At 40.8% G+C, this 21,762-nt stretch overlaps 1 protein-coding gene across 3 annotated transcripts; it reads left to right on the forward strand.

Moving 5' to 3' along the window:
• The first annotated feature begins 6 nt into the window (after positions 1 to 6).
• On the forward strand, positions 7 to 20,526 carry ACOX1 (acyl-CoA oxidase 1). 3 transcript variants are annotated; one of them, XM_049813175.1, is made up of 14 exons: positions 7 to 197; positions 1,323 to 1,482; positions 7,253 to 7,413; positions 12,253 to 12,360; positions 12,878 to 12,997; positions 13,562 to 13,677; positions 13,882 to 14,051; positions 14,383 to 14,545; positions 15,273 to 15,463; positions 15,707 to 15,886; positions 16,535 to 16,640; positions 16,724 to 16,867; positions 17,763 to 17,969; positions 18,991 to 20,526. In XM_049813175.1, the coding sequence occupies exons 1-14, from the start codon at positions 83 to 85 to the stop codon at positions 19,039 to 19,041; spliced, it is 1,992 nt and encodes a 663-aa protein (XP_049669132.1). In that variant the 5' UTR covers positions 7 to 82; the 3' UTR covers positions 19,042 to 20,526. The 3 variants fall into 3 exon arrangements, with proteins under 3 accessions (XP_049669132.1, XP_049669131.1, XP_049669133.1); XM_049813174.1 differs by lacking the exon at positions 7,253 to 7,413 and adding an exon at positions 10,300 to 10,460; XM_049813176.1 differs by lacking the exon at positions 7 to 197 and adding an exon at positions 10,300 to 10,460 and having other exon boundaries at positions 1,370 to 1,482.
• The last annotated feature ends 1,236 nt before the right edge of the window (positions 20,527 to 21,762 follow it).

Raw genomic sequence — 21,762 nt, forward strand, 5'->3', positions numbered from 1 at the left:
GGGGGAGGGTGTGGATCGGTAGAGCCGAGGCCGGTACGGGCGGTGGCGGGGAAGGGGTTGAGCGGAGCCGACGACGACGACGATGATGATGAACGCGGACCTGCGGAGGGAGCGGGCCGCCGCCACCTTCCAGCCCGAGCTGCTCACCCACATCCTGGACGGCGGAGCCGAGCGTACCCGCCGCCGCAAGGAGATCGGTGAGGGAGGCCCCGGGCGTCCCGCCGCCTCCCCCGGCCCGGTCACTCCCGAGCTGAGGGGAGAGTGTGAGGGGGGGGGGAGGGGGGTCGGGGGGCTGCAAAGGAGGAGGAAGTTTTAAGAGAGGGAAAGCGGGGGGTGTGGGGAGAAGGGGAGACCCGAGAGGGGGCCTTCGGGGAGAGGGAAATCGGGGTAACGGGGCGGGGGGAGCCCCGGGGGTGGTGCGGAGGTTGTGGGAAGAGGGGGAGCCGGGAGGGTGTGGGGAAGGAAGAGCTTTTGGGGAGAGGGGAAAGCTGTGAGGAGAGGGCTTGCAGGTGGGGGGGGGGGGGCTGCCTGCAGGAAGGGGTTTTTGCTTAATGGGTTAGAGGGGAGCAGGAGCAGTGTGATGTCCCTGATCCCCTCTTCTCCCCTTCCCAGAAAGGATTTGGGGTGGTCCTGATACAACAACAACCTTTTACCTCTCTTTCCTCTTCCTCCAGAGAGTAAGGGGCAGCTTCCTGTGGGCATTTTTCTTGGGCCCTCTCCCCTCCTTTTTCCTTCCTAGTATGCTCTTGCCCAACAGTACAAATATGACCTCTTTCTCACCCACCACTACCATGATATGTGAGATTAATGAAAAACCTCCATCCTCTTTCTTTTCCCAGCCTGCGCTAGGGTGGGACTGTCAGAGGCTGGTGGTGTGTAACTTGCGTGTCAGAGGGGACACAAAGTTGGTGGCCTCTGGGCGCCTTGGTTTCTGCTTGGCATATTGGCAATAATAGCTGTGCCCTTCTGCAAGGAGTTGTATGGGGATCAAAGTTCGTGAGGCAGTCTGATGGCAGTAACGATGGCTATTTGAGGTTGTTGTTGAGGGGGCTGCAGGTCTTGCGTCAGTAAATTAACCTCCTGCCAAATCCAGAGTGCTCTGAACTTAGTGTGGTTTGTGTGCGGAATGGGAGAGTGCCCTGTTGCTAGAGTCCTTCCCTCCAAGAGCTTTGACTTCGTTCAGATTTCATTAACTTTTAACTTTAATTTTCTGATATCTGTACCTTAAGGCACAGCAAGTGAGATGCTGAATTGTTTCTCACCTGCTGTCTGTTGAGGTTTGTGGAAACTGAGTTTGTTTTCCTCTTCTGTTCTGTCCCTAGAGGCTTTAGTTATTAATGACCCTGACTTCCAGCATGAGGATTTGAACTTCCTGTCCCGTAGCCAACGCTATGAGCAAGCCATCAGGAAGAGCTCTCTGATGGTGATGAAATTAAGAGAATATGGAATTACAGATCCGGATGAGATCTACTGGTTTAAAAGGTACCTAGCTGTGGAGTTTATTTCTTGTATGTATTTTGGTCATCACCAAGGACATTAGAGTTGTGCTTTTTTCATATGTTTGCTGTCCAAAGGAAGTTAAAGACCTGTATGAAGCCCACTGAAGTCTTGGCTTCAGTGAATTTCAGATGAAACTGTGATTTCCTGAATATTGTGTTTTCTTAGATTTTTTTACTAGAAATACACCATTAGTAATTACACCCTTTTTTATTATAGATGGTGCAGAAAGTAAAAAATGGGATTTGCAGTCTGATTTGTTTTTTTCAAAAGCAATAAAAAATATACTGAAATATTTGCAACATCATCAGATCTATTCAGATTCAGCTGCTAATGAAATCTCTTAAAGCTGATTACTTCACTTTGCACTTAGACCTAATAAAGTTGCATTACAGGCATACTTGAAAATGTTCCAAGGTAGTGTATAAGTTCTTGTTTATAACTATCTGTCCTGTCTCCCTCTTTCAAGCTCCTGGTATTATAGAGGTTCCCTTTGACCTACAGGCTTTTTGTTGTATCTGACTTCCTGTTTATCTGACAGTATTACCCTTGGATTAAGTTAATAAAAATAAAACTGTCTTTACATCTGAGTTTCGTTCCTTCCAGCTTGCAGGGAACTTAGTTCTTGACTTTGACATGTTTCTCCCCTTAGTTCTATTAAACTCATTCTGATATGATCAAACAGAAACTGTTCTTAACAGAGAGATTGCACAGCTCTGGAAATCTGGATGTAATACAATTAACATGGCACAGTAAATGATGCACTGGTAGAATCACAAGCCCCCTCTGACTGGATTTATGGAAAAGCTGTCATTGGCCTCAGGGCATGAATATTGGGACTAGTTAGTTAAAATCATCTTGTTTGCTGTAGTTTTAATTTCAAAAAAATTGGTCTACACTGACCTGTGTCTTAAATTCTCATGGAAGAAATGTAAATGTTCTTCTGAAAGTTGGCATCAGTAGACAACGATAACAAGAAAAAAGTTCAGTGACTGTATTAGATTATTCAGATACTGCATGGCAGAAGTTAATAATTAATTTTTCCTACACAAGGGTTGTTGGAGGTGACAGGGAAGTTTCTTCTATTATTTTTATAGGGAAAATTCAGAGAAGTCCATCCAGTATATCAGCTGGCAAATTTCAACAAAGTTTGCAATGTAAATGCTGTCTTTTGGTAGCAATACTGACAATATTTTATGAAAATAGGACTTTTTGGAAGTAGTCAAATGATAGATTCTAGTTTTGTCTTTCCATAAACTTATTTGGGAGTTAGCAATTCTTAACTTTAAATGGATGAAAGCTTAGTATTTCATATAGGTACCAAATAATACATCCATATCTTATGTGATATAAATAGTCAGGTCTGACTAGTCAGAATTCATGATCCAAAATCAACTAAAACAATGGGGAAGGCACACTTTTCAGAGTCAATTCTAATTGCAGACATTCAGGATTTCAAAAGATAATTGCAATTACTTTAGACTGACTGTATTTTCCAGTGTCTTCTGTAATAACATGTAGAAGAATGAAGAGCGGTACATACGCTTCTTAATCACAAGTTAGTCAGGATTTGAATTCTTTAATGTCTGGTGTTTGCAAGGGAGGATATTAGCTTACTGCTGCTTAATAAATGGAAGAAATGAAAGATTATTTTTTCATCCTTTGATTTCATTTGCATTTTAACACCTGTCCCCACTTTCTTACCTGCTGAGTGTCAAACATTTTTTAAACTTAATGAACTCCACCCAACTTGCAAAATTAACTTTATTTCTATCACATACCCAAACATGCTAATTGGTGCTAACTAGAAGAGACTTCATTTGTGTAAAAGCTGGCCTTGAGAAATTGTGTTTGGGTTTATTCATTTTTCCAAACTGAAAAATTGAATGGATATGGTCTTGTGACATGCTGTGAATGAAGTTTATGAAATAGATTGAAGTCCTTGATTCAGATGTCAAGCTGTGTTTATTGTGATGTACCATCAGATTTTTACATATGGAAGCTTAAGATCCTTTGGCAATAATCCCTCATGCCTTGTGACTATCCCCAAACAGCAGGGACATATTTATTTACATATGCAATTTTTGAGAATTTTGAGCCAATTTTTTTCCTGTAGCTTTTGTATACTGCCAGAACTTCACTAGGTAGCTTTGTATCATGACTGACCAACTTTATAGCTTGATTTATGAAAGGCAAGGAGAAATGCTTCTTCCTTTAGCTGCCCTGGAGATACACTTAAACAGTTGTTGCTGCTGTGACATGTCAAACTGAATGCTGCTCATTCCTGTTTCACAAAGGCTTTGTTGGACTCCACAACATAAGAGAATCTATTAATTAAATTTAGAAGCCATTTTAATTGCTTCTTATCTAGTCAATTCTTCCTGTGTCTTAACATGTGTCAACACAGCAGTTGCTGCTGTGACTACAGCTTTTGAAGGCCAGAAGCCTTAAAGTGCCAATATTTAAGATTTCTTTTACGGTCTAACTGCAGCAAAATTTAAGTCAGCATGAAAAATGGGAAATTGTTCTGATGTGTAATGCTACACAGCTCTTTGAAGAGAGCAATCTGGTCAGTTTTAATTCACCTTCAAGTTTAAATAACCTTTATTGAGAAAAATGGGATTAAATAAAGAAGTGAAAAACAGTTGGGAGAAACTGGGTCACAGAAGAAGAGAAGATCCGAGAGCTGCAAGTCAATACATGATTCTTGTGTTCATAAGCATTGCATGAATGTGCACTTTCCCTGTGAGAATTTGCCCTTACTTCTCATTTTGACACTAAAGCTAGGACCTGGAGTAGCTTTCAGCAAATCAAACCAGGAAAAACTGTAGTAGGGGCCCTGCTAGCCACTGCTAAATTAATTTGGAGTGGATGAGTCTGACTTGGGTTTTCTGATACAGCTAGAAAAGTGAGTTCATTTCCATAGCATTTGTTAACTCTGAAGCCCAGTAAATACAGGTCAGACATACCTCCTGCTCCTTCTCCACTGAGGCAACCCTTCATGTTCTTCCTTGAGAGAGTTACCTCAAGAACTGCAAAAAGCTAGAAAAGTTTGCTTGCAGATTTTGCTTTAAAGTTACTGACCCTATTTTGTGACCCAGTTCTGCAGCCTGAGAATATCTTTGCAATTGTTCATTTAGCTTTGGAGTCTCTGAAAACAGACTTTGCTTCTCTTTTACTCTGTTCACTGATAGATATGCTGTCAAACTCATCTGTCAAATACAAGTGTATTTTAGTACGTGGGTGGCATTGGATGCTGTGAAATGTGGAAAGATCTATATTGCCAGAGTAGCATATTACTATACATCTTCTCCTGTAAGTGGATTTGGAACTGTAGCCCTCCTCTTGACTGACTGATTGTTGTAGCAAGTCTGACTTCAGACCAACAAGGCGATCATTGGTCGTTGATCAAAGGGCTAGTGCTAGATGCAGCTAGCCACATTCGGTCTTGATGTAGCAAAGTACTTGAACAGTTACAGGATGCAGCCTTTGGAGAACAAGCTGTATAGGTAGTGGGAGATGCCAAATAGGAATGCAGAAGTTGGGAGGGGAAGGAGTAAGAGCTTGAAGAAAGAGAAAGAAGGAAAGAAAACCTGTTGTTCCTCCCTTCACAGCCAGTACTTCTGTTTGCACTGTGTCATGAGGAAAATGGGATTCTCTGTTATTCAAGTTGTTAAAAGGCATGTTAAGAAAATCCTAATCATTCAGTGCGGAGTATGCAGAGACAAAAAGTTTCTGCTGTAAATTAGCTGGCTTTCAGTTCTGTGTTCAGCCTTGTTAATGCAAGAAGCCGTTAAAATGCTGCATGTTTAGTTGGTGAAATAGTATGACCTTCTGACACAGGGATATTAAAGTATCCTCTTACAAAATGTCATTCTTACTCCTATCAGAGAAGGTGCTAGTCAAGCATGAAATATCTGGCACTTGCAATTGAACTTAGTGATAGGCAGTGAAAGTTGCTGGTGTGACCTTTAAGAAGACTTTTTTTTTGTAGCGTTGCCTTCAAAGAAGCAGTGTCTGACCTGGTTTTTCTGACAGCAAAGCATGTGTTGTACCTTTTTCACAAGTTTCTCTCAATGGCTTCTGAAAAATATGCGAAGAACTATACAAGCTCTTCCCAAGCTGCCCTGGAACAGTGTATTTCAAAGTCGGCACTCTTTTTCTCCCTGTAGGTTTGTCCTTTTTGGGCCCAAGGAATAGACGCACAGTAATTTTGCTGTAGCCAGTGAGGAAGTAAAGGGTGCTACTATTGCTATATGGGTCCTGGACTAAAAGAATAACTCATGTAGGAAACTGTAAGAATGCTGAAAAATATTCCTTCTCGCTGTCCTTGTAGCATTTTAAAGCCCTCGGTTACCCTGATAACTTTGGCTTTGTAAACTTATGCTGCCATAGGCAATAGAATGTTTTCTGGTAAGAGAACTGTCTGCCTTGATTCCAAGAACTCTAGGCACTGTACCTGCATTCACACCAGCTTAAAGCACAGTTGATACATTAATCACCAGTCTAGATTACTTGATTACAATAGTTTTCCTCTGGAAAAATCTGTGGTTCTTTCAGTCTTGTCCATTTAAAACCCATTCCATTTAAAATAAGTGTCTTCAACATGCAGTTCAATGGTGTCAAAGAAGCTTTGTCCTGCTTTCTCTCGCCCTAAGGCTGAGCTTCACAGTTTGTATAGGGATCTGGTTTTGAATTATCAATTATTTACTCTCTGCTCCCACTCATTCCAGGCATGGTGTAAAATGCCAATCACAAATGCTGCTGTAATTTGACAAATTAGATGCATAGCATCCGCTATGCAGTGCAGATCTGTGTTGGCAACAAACTCTTAAATGTGCTCCCTGGGCAGGTGTTAATACCTCAAGATGGAAGGTTATATTTCCCTTGTAGGTGTCTTGGGTAGGTGGCAGAGAACTTTTATGTAGGTATTTATGCAGAGTGCTCATTTTTTCCTCCTCCATCTTAGAGTTCGGATGCAATAAGCATTCATGTTCAGTAGATTGAAGATGAATAAACTGTTCAGACTGCAGAATGTTGAAGGGAAGATGCTGTCATTTGCTACATAGCTTTTACACAGTGAAATTTTCTGGCACGTTTGCGTTACAGACCTTGTTTTAATTGGGAATGTACTTTGCCTGCCATCATGGCTACTAAATGAATAGAGCTTTCTGTCATGAAATAATTTCTGTTGTGATGAAGCACACCTAAAATGTCTGATTTTCCTTGCATTCCCTCCAGCACTAGCCTGTAACAGTAATTTTAATTGAAGGTGAGTTCCTGATCTCACAACTGATAGAACCAGCTACAGGTAATACAGAGCGCTCCTGACAAGCACTTGCTCACCTAAGAAGCCTTTTTCTTTTCAATACATAGTGCTTCTAGCTAATAATGGCATAGTTCTAGGCTACCAGCAGCAGTGGGATTTATTCCCACCAAGCCTGAGAGAAGGGGGAGAAAATAATTTGGTTTTCATGTCCTCAGTTTTAAGTTCCCCATGAATCTTTGTAGAATAGTATTTTTTCCAGTTACATAGCAACAGCAGGATTCATGGGGTGAAGAAAATGCCTGAAAGAAACATTTATTTCCCCATTAGCATTGCTTCTGATGCCTCTATATTTGGAGGTTGCTTGGAGGACAAAAAAGGGTTGAAATAAGCAGAGATTATTTATCTTATGCTACAGTTGGAGAAAGCCTTTCAGGATCACAGTAACAGTAAGACTGAGATCCAGATCCCTCTATTTCTCTCCTGTAGAATATGCTTGGGCAATTTTCCTGAACCTTTCGGTCTCCACTTCAGCATGTTTCAAAAAACCTTAGAGACACAAACGACTGATGCTCAGAAGGAGAAATGGCTGCCCCTGGTCCATGGAGTCAAGATAATTGGCACCTACGCCCAAACCGAAATGGGACATGGTTAGTTCCCTTCAGGGATCAATGGGTAACCTCTTTTCTCTAACTCCAGTTTGTAAATTGATGATGCTCGCTAGGTAAATCTCAAAGGGGAAAGGTAAAATAGTTGGGTTAACTGTTGATATTTCCTGCTCTGTAGCCAGACAGCTGCTTCATTTCACATCCCAACAATCATAGAGTTAGTTTTTTCTTTTCCAGAATGCACCTCTTAGCCGATAACTGATTTTGTAGTTGTTTTTAAGCCCTGGGAGTCTGAATTTCACTTGAACTGGTTGGAACATGTCAGTCAACAGTACTGTGGTTTTTATTTTTGCCTGAATTTGGGGCATGTGTATCTCAGAGTTCTTAGTGCACAACTGGCCTGCATAAACAGGTCAGAAGTATACCTTTAGATGCAATGTAGCATGGTGAGATTGTACATTTATGTTTTTGAAAGTAAGGTATGCTTTGCCCCAAGCACTTTTTTTCCAGATGCTACTCTGTTGCAGCTATACAACTTCATGGAAAGACCTTGGTTTCAAAGAAGAAAAACATCTTATTCCTACTATTGTTGAAAATGACTTTCACTTCTTCAAATGGAAGAACATTTAATGGAAAACAATCTTTTGGCCCAGAACCTGGAATTACGGTGGTTAGATCCCAGCAAGAATAGTTTAACAACAAAAGACTCCAGTGCTTGTGCTGGCATCTAAACTTGGAAAGCATGATATGTACAAGTCTGGACAACTGCAAAAGTTAGATGGTAATGCCAATTGCCTGGCTGTTCAGTTACAGCTACTTATGGTAGCTGAAGTGTTTGTAGAAGATGCAATAGAAGAAGTTCTGTCATCTGTTCTACTTGAGGGAGATGGAGTGAGCAAACCTAGCTCAATACCAGAAGCTGAGAGACAACTGGATGGCAACAATAAATGCCTGCTGACCTTGTTTGCTTTTTCACACCAACTTCTTTAAATCAGACACACATCCACACCGAAGTGATTTGTTTTACTTGCTATTTCACATTAGATCATTGCACTTTCTTGCCTGGTGATGGTCTGGTTTACTTATAATTCTTGTGGTGTTTGATGGTAAAATTAGTATTTTGACACTTAATAGAACTAATATGGTGATAGTATGGTAAAGTAAATATGCTTTCCATGCTGAATAATTAAAATGCAACTGTTTGGCATTCCTGCTGTGAATGTTGACTAATTGTCACTAAGGTCTGCTTAATTTAAGCTGAGCTTAAATTTAAGCAAAATAAAAATCCTGATGCTTAGAAACTGGTGATGGGGAAACAGACCTCTGGATTATTGAATTGAATCCTAGCCTGCATGGGTAGTTACTCAGTTTTATCTTGGCGAGTACCTACTTGATAGCCTGTGTTGATTTTAACCTATTCCATAGTGAATAAGTCTCGAAAAAATAAAAGAAGGAAAAAGCACGAGTAGCACAGGGCTGAAAAGGAAGCAAAAATAAGTAATGAAAATACTGTACAGTTTCTACCTGGTTTATAGTTATTGCTAGTAAATAAGGATTTTCTTTCAGTCTTTGACTGTCAGCTGTGTACTTCTCACTAGTACTGAATTCACTTAAAATCTGGTATTCCTGATAACTCATTAGCCCCCTGTTGAGCTTGGTCATTGTTAGTCAAAAAGCTTAGAAAACATTTCTACTGGGTTTATTAGTTGGTTGAATTTATTTGTAGGTGCCTGAGAATATAAAGGAAAAGAACTACAGTTCTTAGGAAGCTCTAGGGATAGAGCTAGTTCATAGTAATGTGTGTTTAGAGGTAACGCAAGAATGCATTCTTCCCACTTTGATAAGAATGCCAACTGAGTTTGAGCTAAGCTCAGATCAGTGCTCTTTCCATAATGCATATCTCATATATTCCTGTTAAAGACCAATTACATTATTTCATACACAAATGGGCCAGATGGACAACCTTGTAGAGAAGGTACTGATCCTCAGTCTATATCTCCAGTATTTTAATACTGAAAGCTATCAATATTTAAAGATTTAACAAGCATTTAATTCTTTATATCGAAAAACTTAATAGACCACTTAACAATCTAACAGTGGTGTTTGACAGAACTTGGAGGAAGAGTAGTTCTAATGAAACATATTTAATTGGAGAGACTTTGTGCTGGTGATACACAGGTTGAAAAATGTTGGCTTTCTTTCCAAGTTGTTTATGTTCACAGCTTTGACTTACGCATGCAGAGCACTGTCTTTTTAAGAGAGCTTTTAAAAATAGTAGAAGTTGAAGGGAGTTGAGTTGGAATGTAATATACACTAGCTGTGTCTGATCTTTAATAAATAAAGTAGTGAAGTAGATAGTACAGACAGCTAGGACTTTCCTTTTTTAAAAAAAGAAAGTTCAGAGAAAACCTAGCTCATTCAGCTGGATAAACTGGGACTTCTACCAGGTTCTACCCTCAAACCATGGGGGGGGGGGAAAAAAAAGTAGACTTCATATCTTTGGGTGAAGGCTTGTTTCATCCGGCCAGATCACATCTCAACAGACATTCTGACTCGGCCTGTTTAACTTAGGGATGCTCTGGTTTCCAGACCATAGTGAAGATCTGGTCTTTGGTTTGGATTAATCCTTTTTTAAATCAATCATGGTATGTAAAAAATATGGGAATATTGCAAATGCATTTTATGTCTGATTAGAAAGAAATGCATTGCAGCATGTTTATTTCAGACTAAGTGTAATTTCTTACTATTCAGGCGTGAGAAAAGGACAGTGCTCTGGCTTTCTAAAATACACGTGCCGAATTCTGATTTACACATGAATAATTTTTTTTTCTTTTTGTCTCTTCCTGAATCTCCACCATGAATCCTCATGCTTGCTTCTCTCCCATAACATTCCCTTCACGCTCCCATCCCATGACACTTCTTTCACAGCTTTGTTCATCGTGGACGGCCTGAGCCTCTGGACCTTCATCTGGGCATGTTCCTCCCCACCCTTCTCACCCAGGCAACCCCAGAGCAGCAGGATCGCTTCTTCATGCCTGCCTGGAACCTGGAGATCATTGGCACTTATGCCCAGACTGAAATGGGCCATGGTACAGTACATTCACTAAATGCTATTTCTAAGAATGGCTTTGTGTACAAAGGATTCCCTTGCCTGGGAAAAATGGTGTGTGTTTACCCCACAGTCTTTACACATGCATTTGTGGCTACAGGGAAAAGTGGACTGCCTCTGAAATTTTTAATAGATCATTATGCCACATGCTGCTTGCCCTTTTTTTCTCCTATGGGAGAGTTTGATGTCTGTAGTTCTATATATGAGCATACAGAATGCCCCTCTTGGGTGAATCAAACCAGTATAAATTACTGCATATGGCTATGGTGATGTCAGTGTGACGACATCTGTTCATTTCTACACTTACCATTCTTTCCAGTGTGATTTCTGCTTTGCTCTACTTAACATTCAGTGTGAAGACAAAAGGACAGAGTTTTAAGGTACTGAGAGAGATGCCAAAAAAAAAAGTAAGAGCTGCTTGTCACCTTGGGACTGACCTTGGATCAGAGAACACATGGATGACTTGGTTCCGATGCTCATGTTTTGTGGGGAGCTTTATTCCCCCAGTTTTTTAGTTCACTCCCATGTGTTCTTTTTAATTGGACCATGAAATGTCTTTTTTTTTTTCCTTCAAATTCTCTGTCTCAAGTAGACTTTGTTCTTCATTGCTATTCCTTTGCTTTCAAGCTTTGAAATGGATTTTGATAACTCCAGCAGTATTGTGATTGCAACGCTTCTAATCCAAGTTTCAAAGGGAGGATACTATGCCCTGGGAAACTTTTATTTTGACATCTGAGAGTTTCAGATGAGAATTATTTTCTGAAGGTGGGCAGGATTCACCTTTTGTGCTGAAGTGAAATGTAGAGACTGTATGAAGCATAAAGTAACTGCAAGTCTATGGAGAATCTCTTGCAACTAGTGAGGTTTGAAGATCCTTTACCAGCAAAGTAAATCTGTGTTAAGCTGCCTGTGGAAGTCTACCTTTAACTCCATGCTTTGGAAACGTGGTTGCATCAAGGTGATATCCTTTTTCATGTTGACGCTCTTGTGTAGAGTCACTGGCTCTTGCCTTGCTCTGTCAGTCCAGACTATCAGGAGTGTTCACAGCTTGTCTAGTTTAAGCAAGTAGGGCTGGTGATTATTATTTTTTTAATTATTATTTTTTTTTAACATGCATGCATGGACAATGCCACTGCCAAGACAGGTGTGTGCGAAGTAAGGAGTTGGGAGCAGAAGGCAAATACTGTTTCTGGAATTATTACCTTCATCTTTTTGCAATCTCTTCATCTACCTGCATCAGTACCCTAGCGTATGCATGCCATTACTTGCTGTCTTGGAGCTAATGGATGATCTCGTTACTGTTCCATCAAGTGAGGAGAATGTAGGCCTGATGAGGGAATGAAGAGACGATGGGTACCACTTAATTCATCTTGTTGCTGAAAAGTATATGATTTTTATTTTGCAATTTAATCAGATTTCAGTTTTGGTGAAATCCAGGTGAGCATGTTTTTGTGGACCCTTTTAAGTGAGAAAGGGCTTCTGGTGTGTAATAGCAGAAAGGTGTCAGATTGGAGGTGCTTGGAAAACTAGCCTTAGACCACTGGGGAAAAAAACCAACATGTTTTCTAAGAACTGGCTTCAGGTCCCAGAATATGGTCTGACTCTCACTTGTTCTTCCTTAATTGATTGATATTTAGTCCTTTATATAGCCTAAAAGCAAAGTTAAAATTTGTACATTACTACTGGAGTTCAACTTTCCATTGTCCAATTCTGTCCTTGTGTCTGTTTTGTGACTGACTTTCTGCCAAAACAATGTGTTTGCTTATTTTCAGGAACTCATCTTCGGGGTCTAGAAACTACAGCTACTTATGACCCTGCTACCCAGGAATTCATCCTCAACAGCCCCACTGTGACCTCCATTAAGTGGTGGCCAGGTGGACGTAAGTGCATCACTGTGTGTCTAAATCTGGAAGATGTATGGAAAAACTTAGGGAGGGGATGTCGTGTATTATATCTACATAATGATGATTGAAAGTTCATCCAAAGAGTTGGCTGAAAGGCAGTTACTCTTGCACAACAAGTAACAGACTTACAAGAGCCTACTAAAACTTTGGATTATCTGTGTGCTCTGAATTGTTTCTCAGAATCATTCACACTGCATGGATTTATTGTAATTTTTGATCGGTTGTATCAAAATCTTTATAGTTCCTTCAGCTCCACTGGCAGGTTTGCCAAGGACTTGGTATTGTATAATCAAGAGAATCATATTGTGCAACTTTCATTGACTTGAGCAACATTGTCTAGCTGTAGAATTCAGATGATAACCTGTGTTGTAAATCTGGTTTTCTAACACATAATCTGGTTAAGGTAATCTCAGATCCTGCTTTAAGGAAAGAGATTCTGTGTATATAAGTGTTTGACTGTTTGTTTTCCTTCTGACTCCATCTCCTTTTGCAGTTGGAAAGACGTCGAACCATGCCATTGTTCTGGCTCAGCTCTACACTCAGGGCCAATGCAAAGGGCTGCATGCCTTCATTGTTCCCATACGGCAGCTGGGCACCCATGAGCCTTTGCCAGGTAAAAATGAATGTTAAGGGTTTAGCACTCATGGAATATGTTAGATCTGTTTCTCTCCAGCTATATACAGCTGCATGTGTCTTTTTACTGTACATGACTTATTTCACTAGCTGATTTCAGTGAGTAGTTGGTAGGTCACAGGGCTTAAAGGTGTATTTCTGATTGAACTACCACTAAATCATCTTTCATGTCATGCTTTCCATATGAAGATTAGTTTGCAATTTGATTCTGTCCCAGTGTTTTCCCGCTATGCATTCTGGGAGGCAGTGTGTCCTACTTTCTGAAAGGGAAAGAACACCTTTCATCATTGTCTAGCTAGAAGTGAGCTGGATGATCTCTAGAGACAGCTCCCCCAGTGACTGGGTCGTAGGACTGCACGCAAATTATGAAGATCCTCATGTTTTGATGTCCACTTTTCCATCAAAGAGATTAAGGTCCTAGTTAGCTGTTACTCCTAACAATGCCAGAACTTGCTAGAAAACTGACCAGTCTATTGGAGAAGGCTTGAACCTCTTGTGGGGTTTAGTTCCTATTTCTTAACGCACGTGGCTTTGTCTGTGGCAGGTATCACAGTGGGTGACATTGGGCCAAAATTTGGTTATGATGAAATGGATAATGGCTACCTGAAAATGGACAACTTCCGAATTCCTCGGGAAAACATGCTGATGAAATATGCCCAGGTAAAGCAGTGAATTTCAGCATAAGCTGTTAGAAATGGACATTTCAAATGCTCTTGTGTGGTTGAATAGCATGCCAACAAGATTGTAGGTTGCTTGTGAGTGCTACGTGATGAGTTTAGAGCTTGCCATGTCAACATGTAAAAGGGAAGAAACTTTGAAAATCAACAGGCTGTTTTGGGTTTTTTTTTTTTTTTTTTTTTGTAGGTTGAACCAGATGGCACCTATGTGAAACCACTCAGTGACAAACTAACGTATGGGACCATGGTGTTCATCCGATCTCTCATTGTAGGCGATTCAGCTCGCTCCCTGTCCCGGGCTTGTACCATTGCCATCCGCTATAGTGCAGTGAGACACCAGTCTGAGCTAAAGCCAGGGTAAGTGCCATGAAATAAAAGAGCAGCCTTAAGTGCTGAGGGAAAATTCTCAAATACTGGAGGGAAGAGGGACTGTGGTTGATGTTGTTTGCTTTGGCACTTGATAGTTTCAAAACACTGTTCCATCCTGGGAAGTGAGTCATCTTTCATTCTTGACTTCCAAAATGCCTTCCCCCACTGCCAGAGGCTTTTGCTGTATGGTCTTAGATAGTCTGGCTTGATACAGATGCAGCTTGTGTTATCCAAGTGAAGAACCTACTTAGAGGTGAATGGGACTTCTGCAGCACTTTGCTAGCCACTGGCATACTAACTCATCTGTATTTTGCTCTAGGGAACCAGAACCCCAGATCTTGGATTACCAGACTCAACAATACAAACTCTTTCCTCTCCTGGCAACAGCATATGCTTTTCATTTTGTGGGAGCCTACATAAAAGATACCTATCATCGTATTAGTGGAGACATCCATGAAGGGGATCTGAGTGAGCTGCCAGAGGTACTGTGTCCTCTGGAAGTCAGAGGGGTGTTTGTTGATTTTATGTAAGGTTTCTTTACAGCGTGGGAGAAAAGACATCAAGCCTTTTTGGCTTTCACTCATGAGACTTATTGTAATACTTTAGATTCAGAGATCCCAAGCCCAGTATGTGCTGGTGACTTTTACTTCTTTATTTGCACTATTCATTTAGCAGCTCTTTATAAAAAACAGGGAGTAATGCACAGTGAGAAAGCTACTGTGAATATATTTTTTTTAAATGTGACTTTTCAGGAATGATGGCATATTGCTTGAGAGTGGAGTTAAGACTGGTCTTATGCTTGTGCTGTAGCTTCTTGATTGTTCTTCCAAGTGACTAGGGTAGAACTGGTGTGTTGGTCAAAGGTATCAGTACTATACTGAGAGGTTAGGGTTGTAAAATGTTAGTTTTCAGTTAGGGATTCTGTCTGAGAACGTAATGCGACAATAGGCAATTGAAAACAGTCTTGTACATACAATGCCTAGAAACAGGAAGAATGGGGTACTTGGAAGTCTTCACATGTACAGAGGTTTTTATATAAACAGTTTGGCTCAGGAAGGAGTTCCTAAAAGAAAAAGAAGACCCTATGGGACTGTGGAAGGATGGTGTTGACTCTACTTTTTTCTGGGAGCTGCAGTACTTGGCATGTATGTATGCAAGCTAAGAATGGAAAATAAAAAAAACTAAACTGGCTTTGCTTTTGTCCCTCAGCTCCATGCACTGACAGCAGGGCTGAAGGCATTCACTTCCTGGACTGCCAATGCTGGTATTGAGGAATGTCGGATGGCATGTGGTGGGCATGGCTACTCTCGATGCAGTGGCATTCCTGACATCTATGTCACGTTCACCCCGTCCTGCACCTATGAGGGAGAAAACACAGTCATGATGCTGCAGACAGCTAGGTATGGTAGCTTCTGTCTAGAGACATTCTTGCCGTGGCATTATGATCTTCGTAGTTGAAGTGATGAGCAGAAGAGTATCCCGTTACCATGAAATTGGTCTTTTATGTTTCTGTCCCTTGCCCTATTTTTGACAGAAAAGTATGCCTACAACTATTCTTTGCTAGTCTGACCCTAAGTAAGATGACTTATCTCCATTCAAACAACTCATGAGTAAGAGTTGCTATTTGTTGTTTCTATTTTCAGATTCCTTGTCAAAAGCTACACCCAAGTTAGTTCTGGGCAGCAGGTTACTGGCATGGTGTCCTACCTGAATGATCTCTCCAGGCAACGCATTCAGCCACAGCATGTGGCTGCTAGGTCTGTGGCTGTGCGTATCAATGATCCAGTCAGCTTGGTAGAAGCCTACAAAGCACGTGCTGCCCGGTGAGTTCACACGTATAAGACTGAGCCAAGCACCAGTAAAATTGTGTGTGTTGGGAGATGGTAGTGATGCACTGCCCTGTTAATGTTAGATTCTCAAGGTATGGTTTACAAAGCTTTGCTCCATGTGTTGCTTTCAGGAAGTGACACACTTTACTAGATTGAGGTCAGTGTTAAGTGTTTTGAGGTTACAAGAGGCTATGTACAGCTTATGCATAGCCTAGATACTCTGCTCTGTTCCATTTTGAAACATCTTTTTCTTATTTAAATGTGAAATATATTTGAGTGTGCAAATACCAACATTGTTCAAAATGCTCAGAGATCTATCTGAAGAGAAACAATCCTGATATTAAAGCCTGTTGTGAAGAAAGTGTGAGAGTAGAACAGATGCCTATGTGTGAATAGGTATTCAGGCACCACATATGTGCTGTCAAATGTCGTCCTACCCTTCTGTAGCAGTGTTCTAGCTGCAGCAGTGGTGATAGGGGTTTTAGAGCCACAACTGCTCATTCCAGGCAATGTATTCAGCCATGGCACATGACCTCTGAGTTCTTCTGATGTGTTAGACTGAAATTCATATGAATTCAGTGCACATAATCTTGTTAATGTGGTGTTACTGTGTAATCTGTTTTTCTTCCTTTTATGAAATAGGCTTGTAGAAGCTGCAGCAAAGAATTTGCAAGCTGAACTGAACCACAGAAAGAGCAAGGAGGATGCCTGGAACAGAACTTCTGTTGATCTTGTGCGAGCATCTGAGGTCAGTGATGTGCCTGGTAAAGAAATGTGCTATAAGAGCTGCTCATCTCTTCATGAACCTGATTCACCTTTAATTTCTTGTAGGCACACTGTCACTATGTAATAGTGAAGCTTTTCACAGCAAAGCTGGCTGAGATTAGTAATGCGGCTGTCCGTGCTGTCCTGACTGAGCTGTGTCTCCTGTATGCACTGTATGGGATCAGTAAGAACACAGGGGATTTCTTGCAGGTTGGTATCTTTCTCCAACACTTTAAATCTCTAGAGCCAGAGTCATTGTTTGCAAAGATTTTTAAAATGTAAAGCTGCACAAATGCTTAGCATAAGGTCTTGACTGTTGACTTCCAGAAGGCCGTTAGCAGTGCAGGTCTGATGGAAGGCTCTTGGCAAGTTTCCCTTGTGATCTGCCAAAAGTGGAGTTGGATGATAAATGGTAACATAGATCTGTCTAGGTTAGCTTAAATGTTTTCCAGTTGGTGACCAGGTGTTGTATGTTAAAAAACAAGGAGTTAATAAAGGAGATGTAAGTTAGACATGCTCTGAGAGCTGTATGCATTTGTAAATTAGTACACAAAAGGGGGATATTGTACTCCAAATCTTAACCCATCCTTCAGTGAATGGGCTTGAATTGTCAGGCATTACTTTTCTTCTCTTCATTCTTTCAGTTTGAGAATGTTATTTGAGCAGCAGTGTTTTATTTTGTCTTCAGGGAGATGTAGTATGTTTTTTCTTCCCATTTTCCTCTTTGCTGCTTACCAAAAAGTTCCCTGAAACCAGAAAGAATTTAATATACACATAAGTGCATTCTTCAAGAGAACTTGCTATTGAAGTTAACATACAGCCACTCTAAAGAATGAGTGCCCCATCAAAGAAAAAACAGCTAGGCAGTATGGTAGGCTATGCTGGGCATCTCCTTTTGCTTGTACACTATGGCTAATTGCCAATTTGATTACTTAGCACTTCAAAATAAAAACCTAGTGTTTTATGAACAGCTGCATTTTTGTGGGGGGGAAGGCTGACCTATGTTAGACTGTAGGGGAAGGGAAGGTTCTTGCGACTTGTGTACTCTTCTGATGATCTCTTTTTTTTCTCCCCTCCCCTCACCCCCCCACCCCCCCTCCCCAAGGCGGGTATTCTGACTGATGCCCAAATTACTCAAGTGAACCAGCGTGTCAAAGAGCTCTTAGCTATAATTCGTCCCAATGCAGTAGCGCTGGTAGACTCCTTTGACTTTCATGATGTTCATCTTGGATCTGTGCTTGGCCGGTATGATGGCAATGTCTATGAGAACATGTTTGAGTGGGCAAAGAAATCCCCACTAAACAAAAGAGAGGTAAAGAAACCTTATTTCTTCATCTTTAGGTCATGTGTCCAGAGAAATAACCTGATTTAGGGTATTTTTATTTTGATTCAGTGATCTTGGCATGTAATTGATGAAGGGGGGGAGAAAAGACTAGTGGTAATGGACCAAAACTAGCAACCTACTTCTGCTCCTCTGCTTTCAGCATACCTTCTTCAGTTACTCTCCCATGTGTACCTCCCATGCATCCCTGTGGGATACTACTGAGTTTCTCAGTTGAGGGAGGAAATCATACTCTCCCTAGAGAAATAATTGAATAATCTCATTCCATTTAAAAGAAATTATCAATTGCTGTTAATTCTGCTTAGTGACAGTAGCTGTGAAAGCCTTACCTGTTTTCTGGCAAATCTTTCAGTGCCTTCAGGCAGTAGTAGTGACTGGAGAAGAAAATAAATTGCTCTCATGTAGTACTTAAGTGTCAGGTGTTGCATATCTGCCCTAAGGCTGTAGCTACAGCTGAGTGAATAAAAGAAACTGAGCTGAGAAGAGTCAGTGTCCCTCTTCCATCAGCCAAAACAGAACTCTAAATCCTGTCTTGGTGGCCTTTACTACCTTTATTTGATTTGGACAGCCTGTCTCCTACGACAGGCTGCCAGAGGCTGTGATTGTAGTTAAATCCCACCAGAACTTAATTTTTTTTATGCTTATGAAGTCAGTGGGGCTTAGGAGCTTCTTTACAGTCCCCTTAGGAAGCCTCTGCCAGTTTTCTTTGAATTAAAATGCCAAAGAATTGTCTGTATGGGTATAAAATGTCTTGCATTCTTTTTTTCTTACAAGAAAGGTAGTGGGGAAGCTATTTGTTTTGGCTTATATTCTCATTCTTTCTGTCATATAGATGCTCAAATACAGGATTTAGCTGGCTGGTCTTAAATCCCCAAAGTGCCTCTGATTCAAGTTTCCTTAGTATAAAAACACACTGCAAGATGTAAAGAGCTGAAACTGTTTTAAAGCTTAGCCCTGACCTTGTTGTAACCACTGTCTTGTCCTCTTACAGGTTCATGAGTCTTTTCACAAACACCTGAAGCCAATGCAATCCAAGCTGTGAAGCCTGCTGTTTTTTTAAAATGCACACTTTTTCTGACCTGAAAACTGGGTGTTTCCAGCCTTTCTTCAGGCACCTAAATCAAACCTTTCAAATCCTGGTAGCTGTAGGACAGTGAATAATTGTAGCCTTTCTTTCCACTTCTATAAATCAAGGAGGTGTTTGGGGAGAGTGCATAGGGATTGATGCCTGTTTTTAAAGTGCAATTATAATGGTAAAATTAACCTTTTAAAAATCTGGGAAAGCTTTATGGATTCATACAAGGATTGCTTTGGTGAAGCTGCTAACTAGAGAGAAGTTACTGTCAGCTGGAAAGGTAGCAGGATTTTACTACTAAGTAGTTAACAACCCTCAGGCAATAGCTTCTAATGAGCAGTTTTGTCCTGCAAAAAGCATCAATGTCTTGATTTTTATTTATTATTATTTTTTTTAAGATTAGCACCATCTCTCTCCTTGCTATCTAAAGCCTCCTCCATAGTTTTGTGCACATGAATCTGCATGTGGCACTACTTTCCTGGTGTAGCTTTGAAGCTCCTTCTCTGGAGCTCTGTTTTATTAATCTTTCTAGAAGACATCTTCATGTTTTCCGATACATCCTTCTTTCACTGCCCTGCAGAAACTCCTTTTGCCTGTGTGCCATCTTCAACACTGGCACCTTACTCTGTTAATAGGAAGTCAAAGGAGAATACAGTGATGCTGCTCTGAGGAAAAAAAACAACTAGTAATAATCAGCTAGGTGCTGATAATAGATGTTCTGCCCTTCTTTTAACTGTTAGTATTTTCATAGCACTATCTCAAAGCACTTTACAAATGTTACTTATGGTGATTTGATGTGAAAAACCACATGTAGTGGTACAAACTGCAAATTTGACCTGGAATGATGAAGCCAGTATTTGAGGGCAGAAATCAGTTGACCAAGGTCCTTGGGTCTTCAGATTGTTCTGGGATGTTCTTCTGGTTTTTAAAGGCATTCTTCAAGAAAACGACAATCCCAAGTGAAGTGTCCAGATTTTTTTCCTACCCATGTATTTCCAAGGAGCTTTCTCTGATTTGCTTAATTTTGTTTTTATATTGACTTGGGACTTGCACAGTGCTGTCTGGATTTAACAGGTGAAAGATTTAGCTTTTAACAGAACCTCCTGATACCCAGTGAAATCAGTGCAACCGCAACTAAGCAAAATCATTGCTGTTTTTCAACACCAATAACTCTGTCCAGTAACAATAAAACCTCTCTTCACAACAGATAAGAGCAACTTTGAGCTTAAAATGGTAAAAAGCTTCAACATAAACCCAAATCCTGCAGTTCTGAGGCAACATCTGAGAAGCAGGTTCTCTGACAGCTTTGGTATCTGTTAGTCTCTAATTTTGGATCGCTTCTCGTGGATGAGTTTTTCCTGGCACTAACAATGATCAGACACAACGTTTGGCTCCACTCATAGTAGCTGAACAGAAAGAAATGTTTAATTTTAAATAAAATAATCAAACTTGCCTTTTGGCTGCTGAGTCTTTCAGGTTGAATGGAACCACTGCTGTTCAGGATACCAAAGGAGGCAAAGGGCTTTGCCTTCTGTTTATTCAACAGAGCAGACTGCTGACCTGGGGAGGGATGTTGGATGAGCAGGTTAAAAATATGCTAATGAGAACAGTACTAGCTAACTGTATGTACAGATTTAATAAATTACAGAAATGTGTTTTCAGACAAAATGTGTTTCTTTCATGCATTGCTTTCAGTGGATCTCAAAGTAATGGGTGAAGTAGAATGAAGTATTCAAAAGACCTTAAATTAGTTGGATTTTATTTGTCTTATTCGTAGCCTGACCTTTCTGGCTTTGCTGTGCAGTGTTCTAGGGCAGCCAACCCAGTCCCACAGCTATCCTTGCCTCTGCTGCTGCTCACAACCACAGGAAAAATAAAACCTGTAGAGAGCAAAGCTGTCTGTGGTACATTGCTTGGTAACGTTATGGCTCATAAGCCAGCAGAAGCTGGTTGATCACTGCCAACATCAAACATTTAACAAGTGTTTGACAGCAGAAGCTATAATTCATAGAAGCTCTTTCTTTAAAACTGTTCCCCCTGGTTTTTTGGAGTAGATAGTGATGTAACAGCAAATGCTGTACTTCCTTGCTGTTGGTGAGGATATTGCACACTTTTTTTCATCTTGCTGCTGTTAGTGGTAGGTAATACCCGAATGCCACAACCTGGTATGACTTGCCGTGTCTTGTGGTCAGCAAACAGTGTTTAAACTCTGTCAGATGGCCCTGAATCCTCATTAGGACTCATCCATCTTTTGACAAAAAGTGATGGTACCATTTCCACGAGTGTTGAGCCTCTTCTGCTCGAGTAGAATGTACAAGTAATGACACTTGTAAGCTACACCATTCTCCCTGAAGAGTACTGAAATGAGTGGTCTGTGACCATGTTTTCCAGTCTGATTTGAATGTAGGACTTTCAGAAATGCCACCTTTTGGTGAAGACTTCAGAAGGAGCCTATGTTGCCAGGTGGACTGGCAGCATGCATGGTGAAAGCCACTAGTAGATGGGTCCACATGTTATAAAATCTCAAAGGCAGGCACTTCCCCAGGGCTTTTCTGGAAGTAACAACTCAAGTACAAGCAAATGAGGCAGGAGCAGGCCTGGCTTTGTCCTGTACCCGGCTTTGGTTAGCGTGAGGGGTTTTTTAACCTGAACTTCTAATGTTTCCAATTAGCTGTTTCCAGCAGTGCT

The sequence above is a fragment of the Accipiter gentilis genome, chromosome 10 (genome assembly GCF_929443795.1).
Source record: "Accipiter gentilis chromosome 10, bAccGen1.1, whole genome shotgun sequence".
Classification (NCBI taxonomy): Eukaryota; Metazoa; Chordata; class Aves; order Accipitriformes; family Accipitridae; genus Astur; species Astur gentilis.

What these genes read in the sequence shown, in the direction of transcription:
- ACOX1 (XM_049813175.1), top strand. Translation starts at nt 83, where the DNA reads ATGATGATGAACGCGGACCTGCGGAGGGAGCGGGCCGCCGCCACCTTC. An exon ending in CCGCCGCCGCAAGGAGATCG is followed by an intron (nt 198 to 1,322) that starts GTGAGGGAGGCC and finishes TTCTGTCCCTAG; the next exon opens with AGGCTTTAGTTATTAATGAC. An exon ending in TAAGTGGTGGCCAGGTGGAC is followed by an intron (nt 12,361 to 12,877) that starts GTAAGTGCATCA and finishes CTCCTTTTGCAG; the next exon opens with TTGGAAAGACGTCGAACCAT.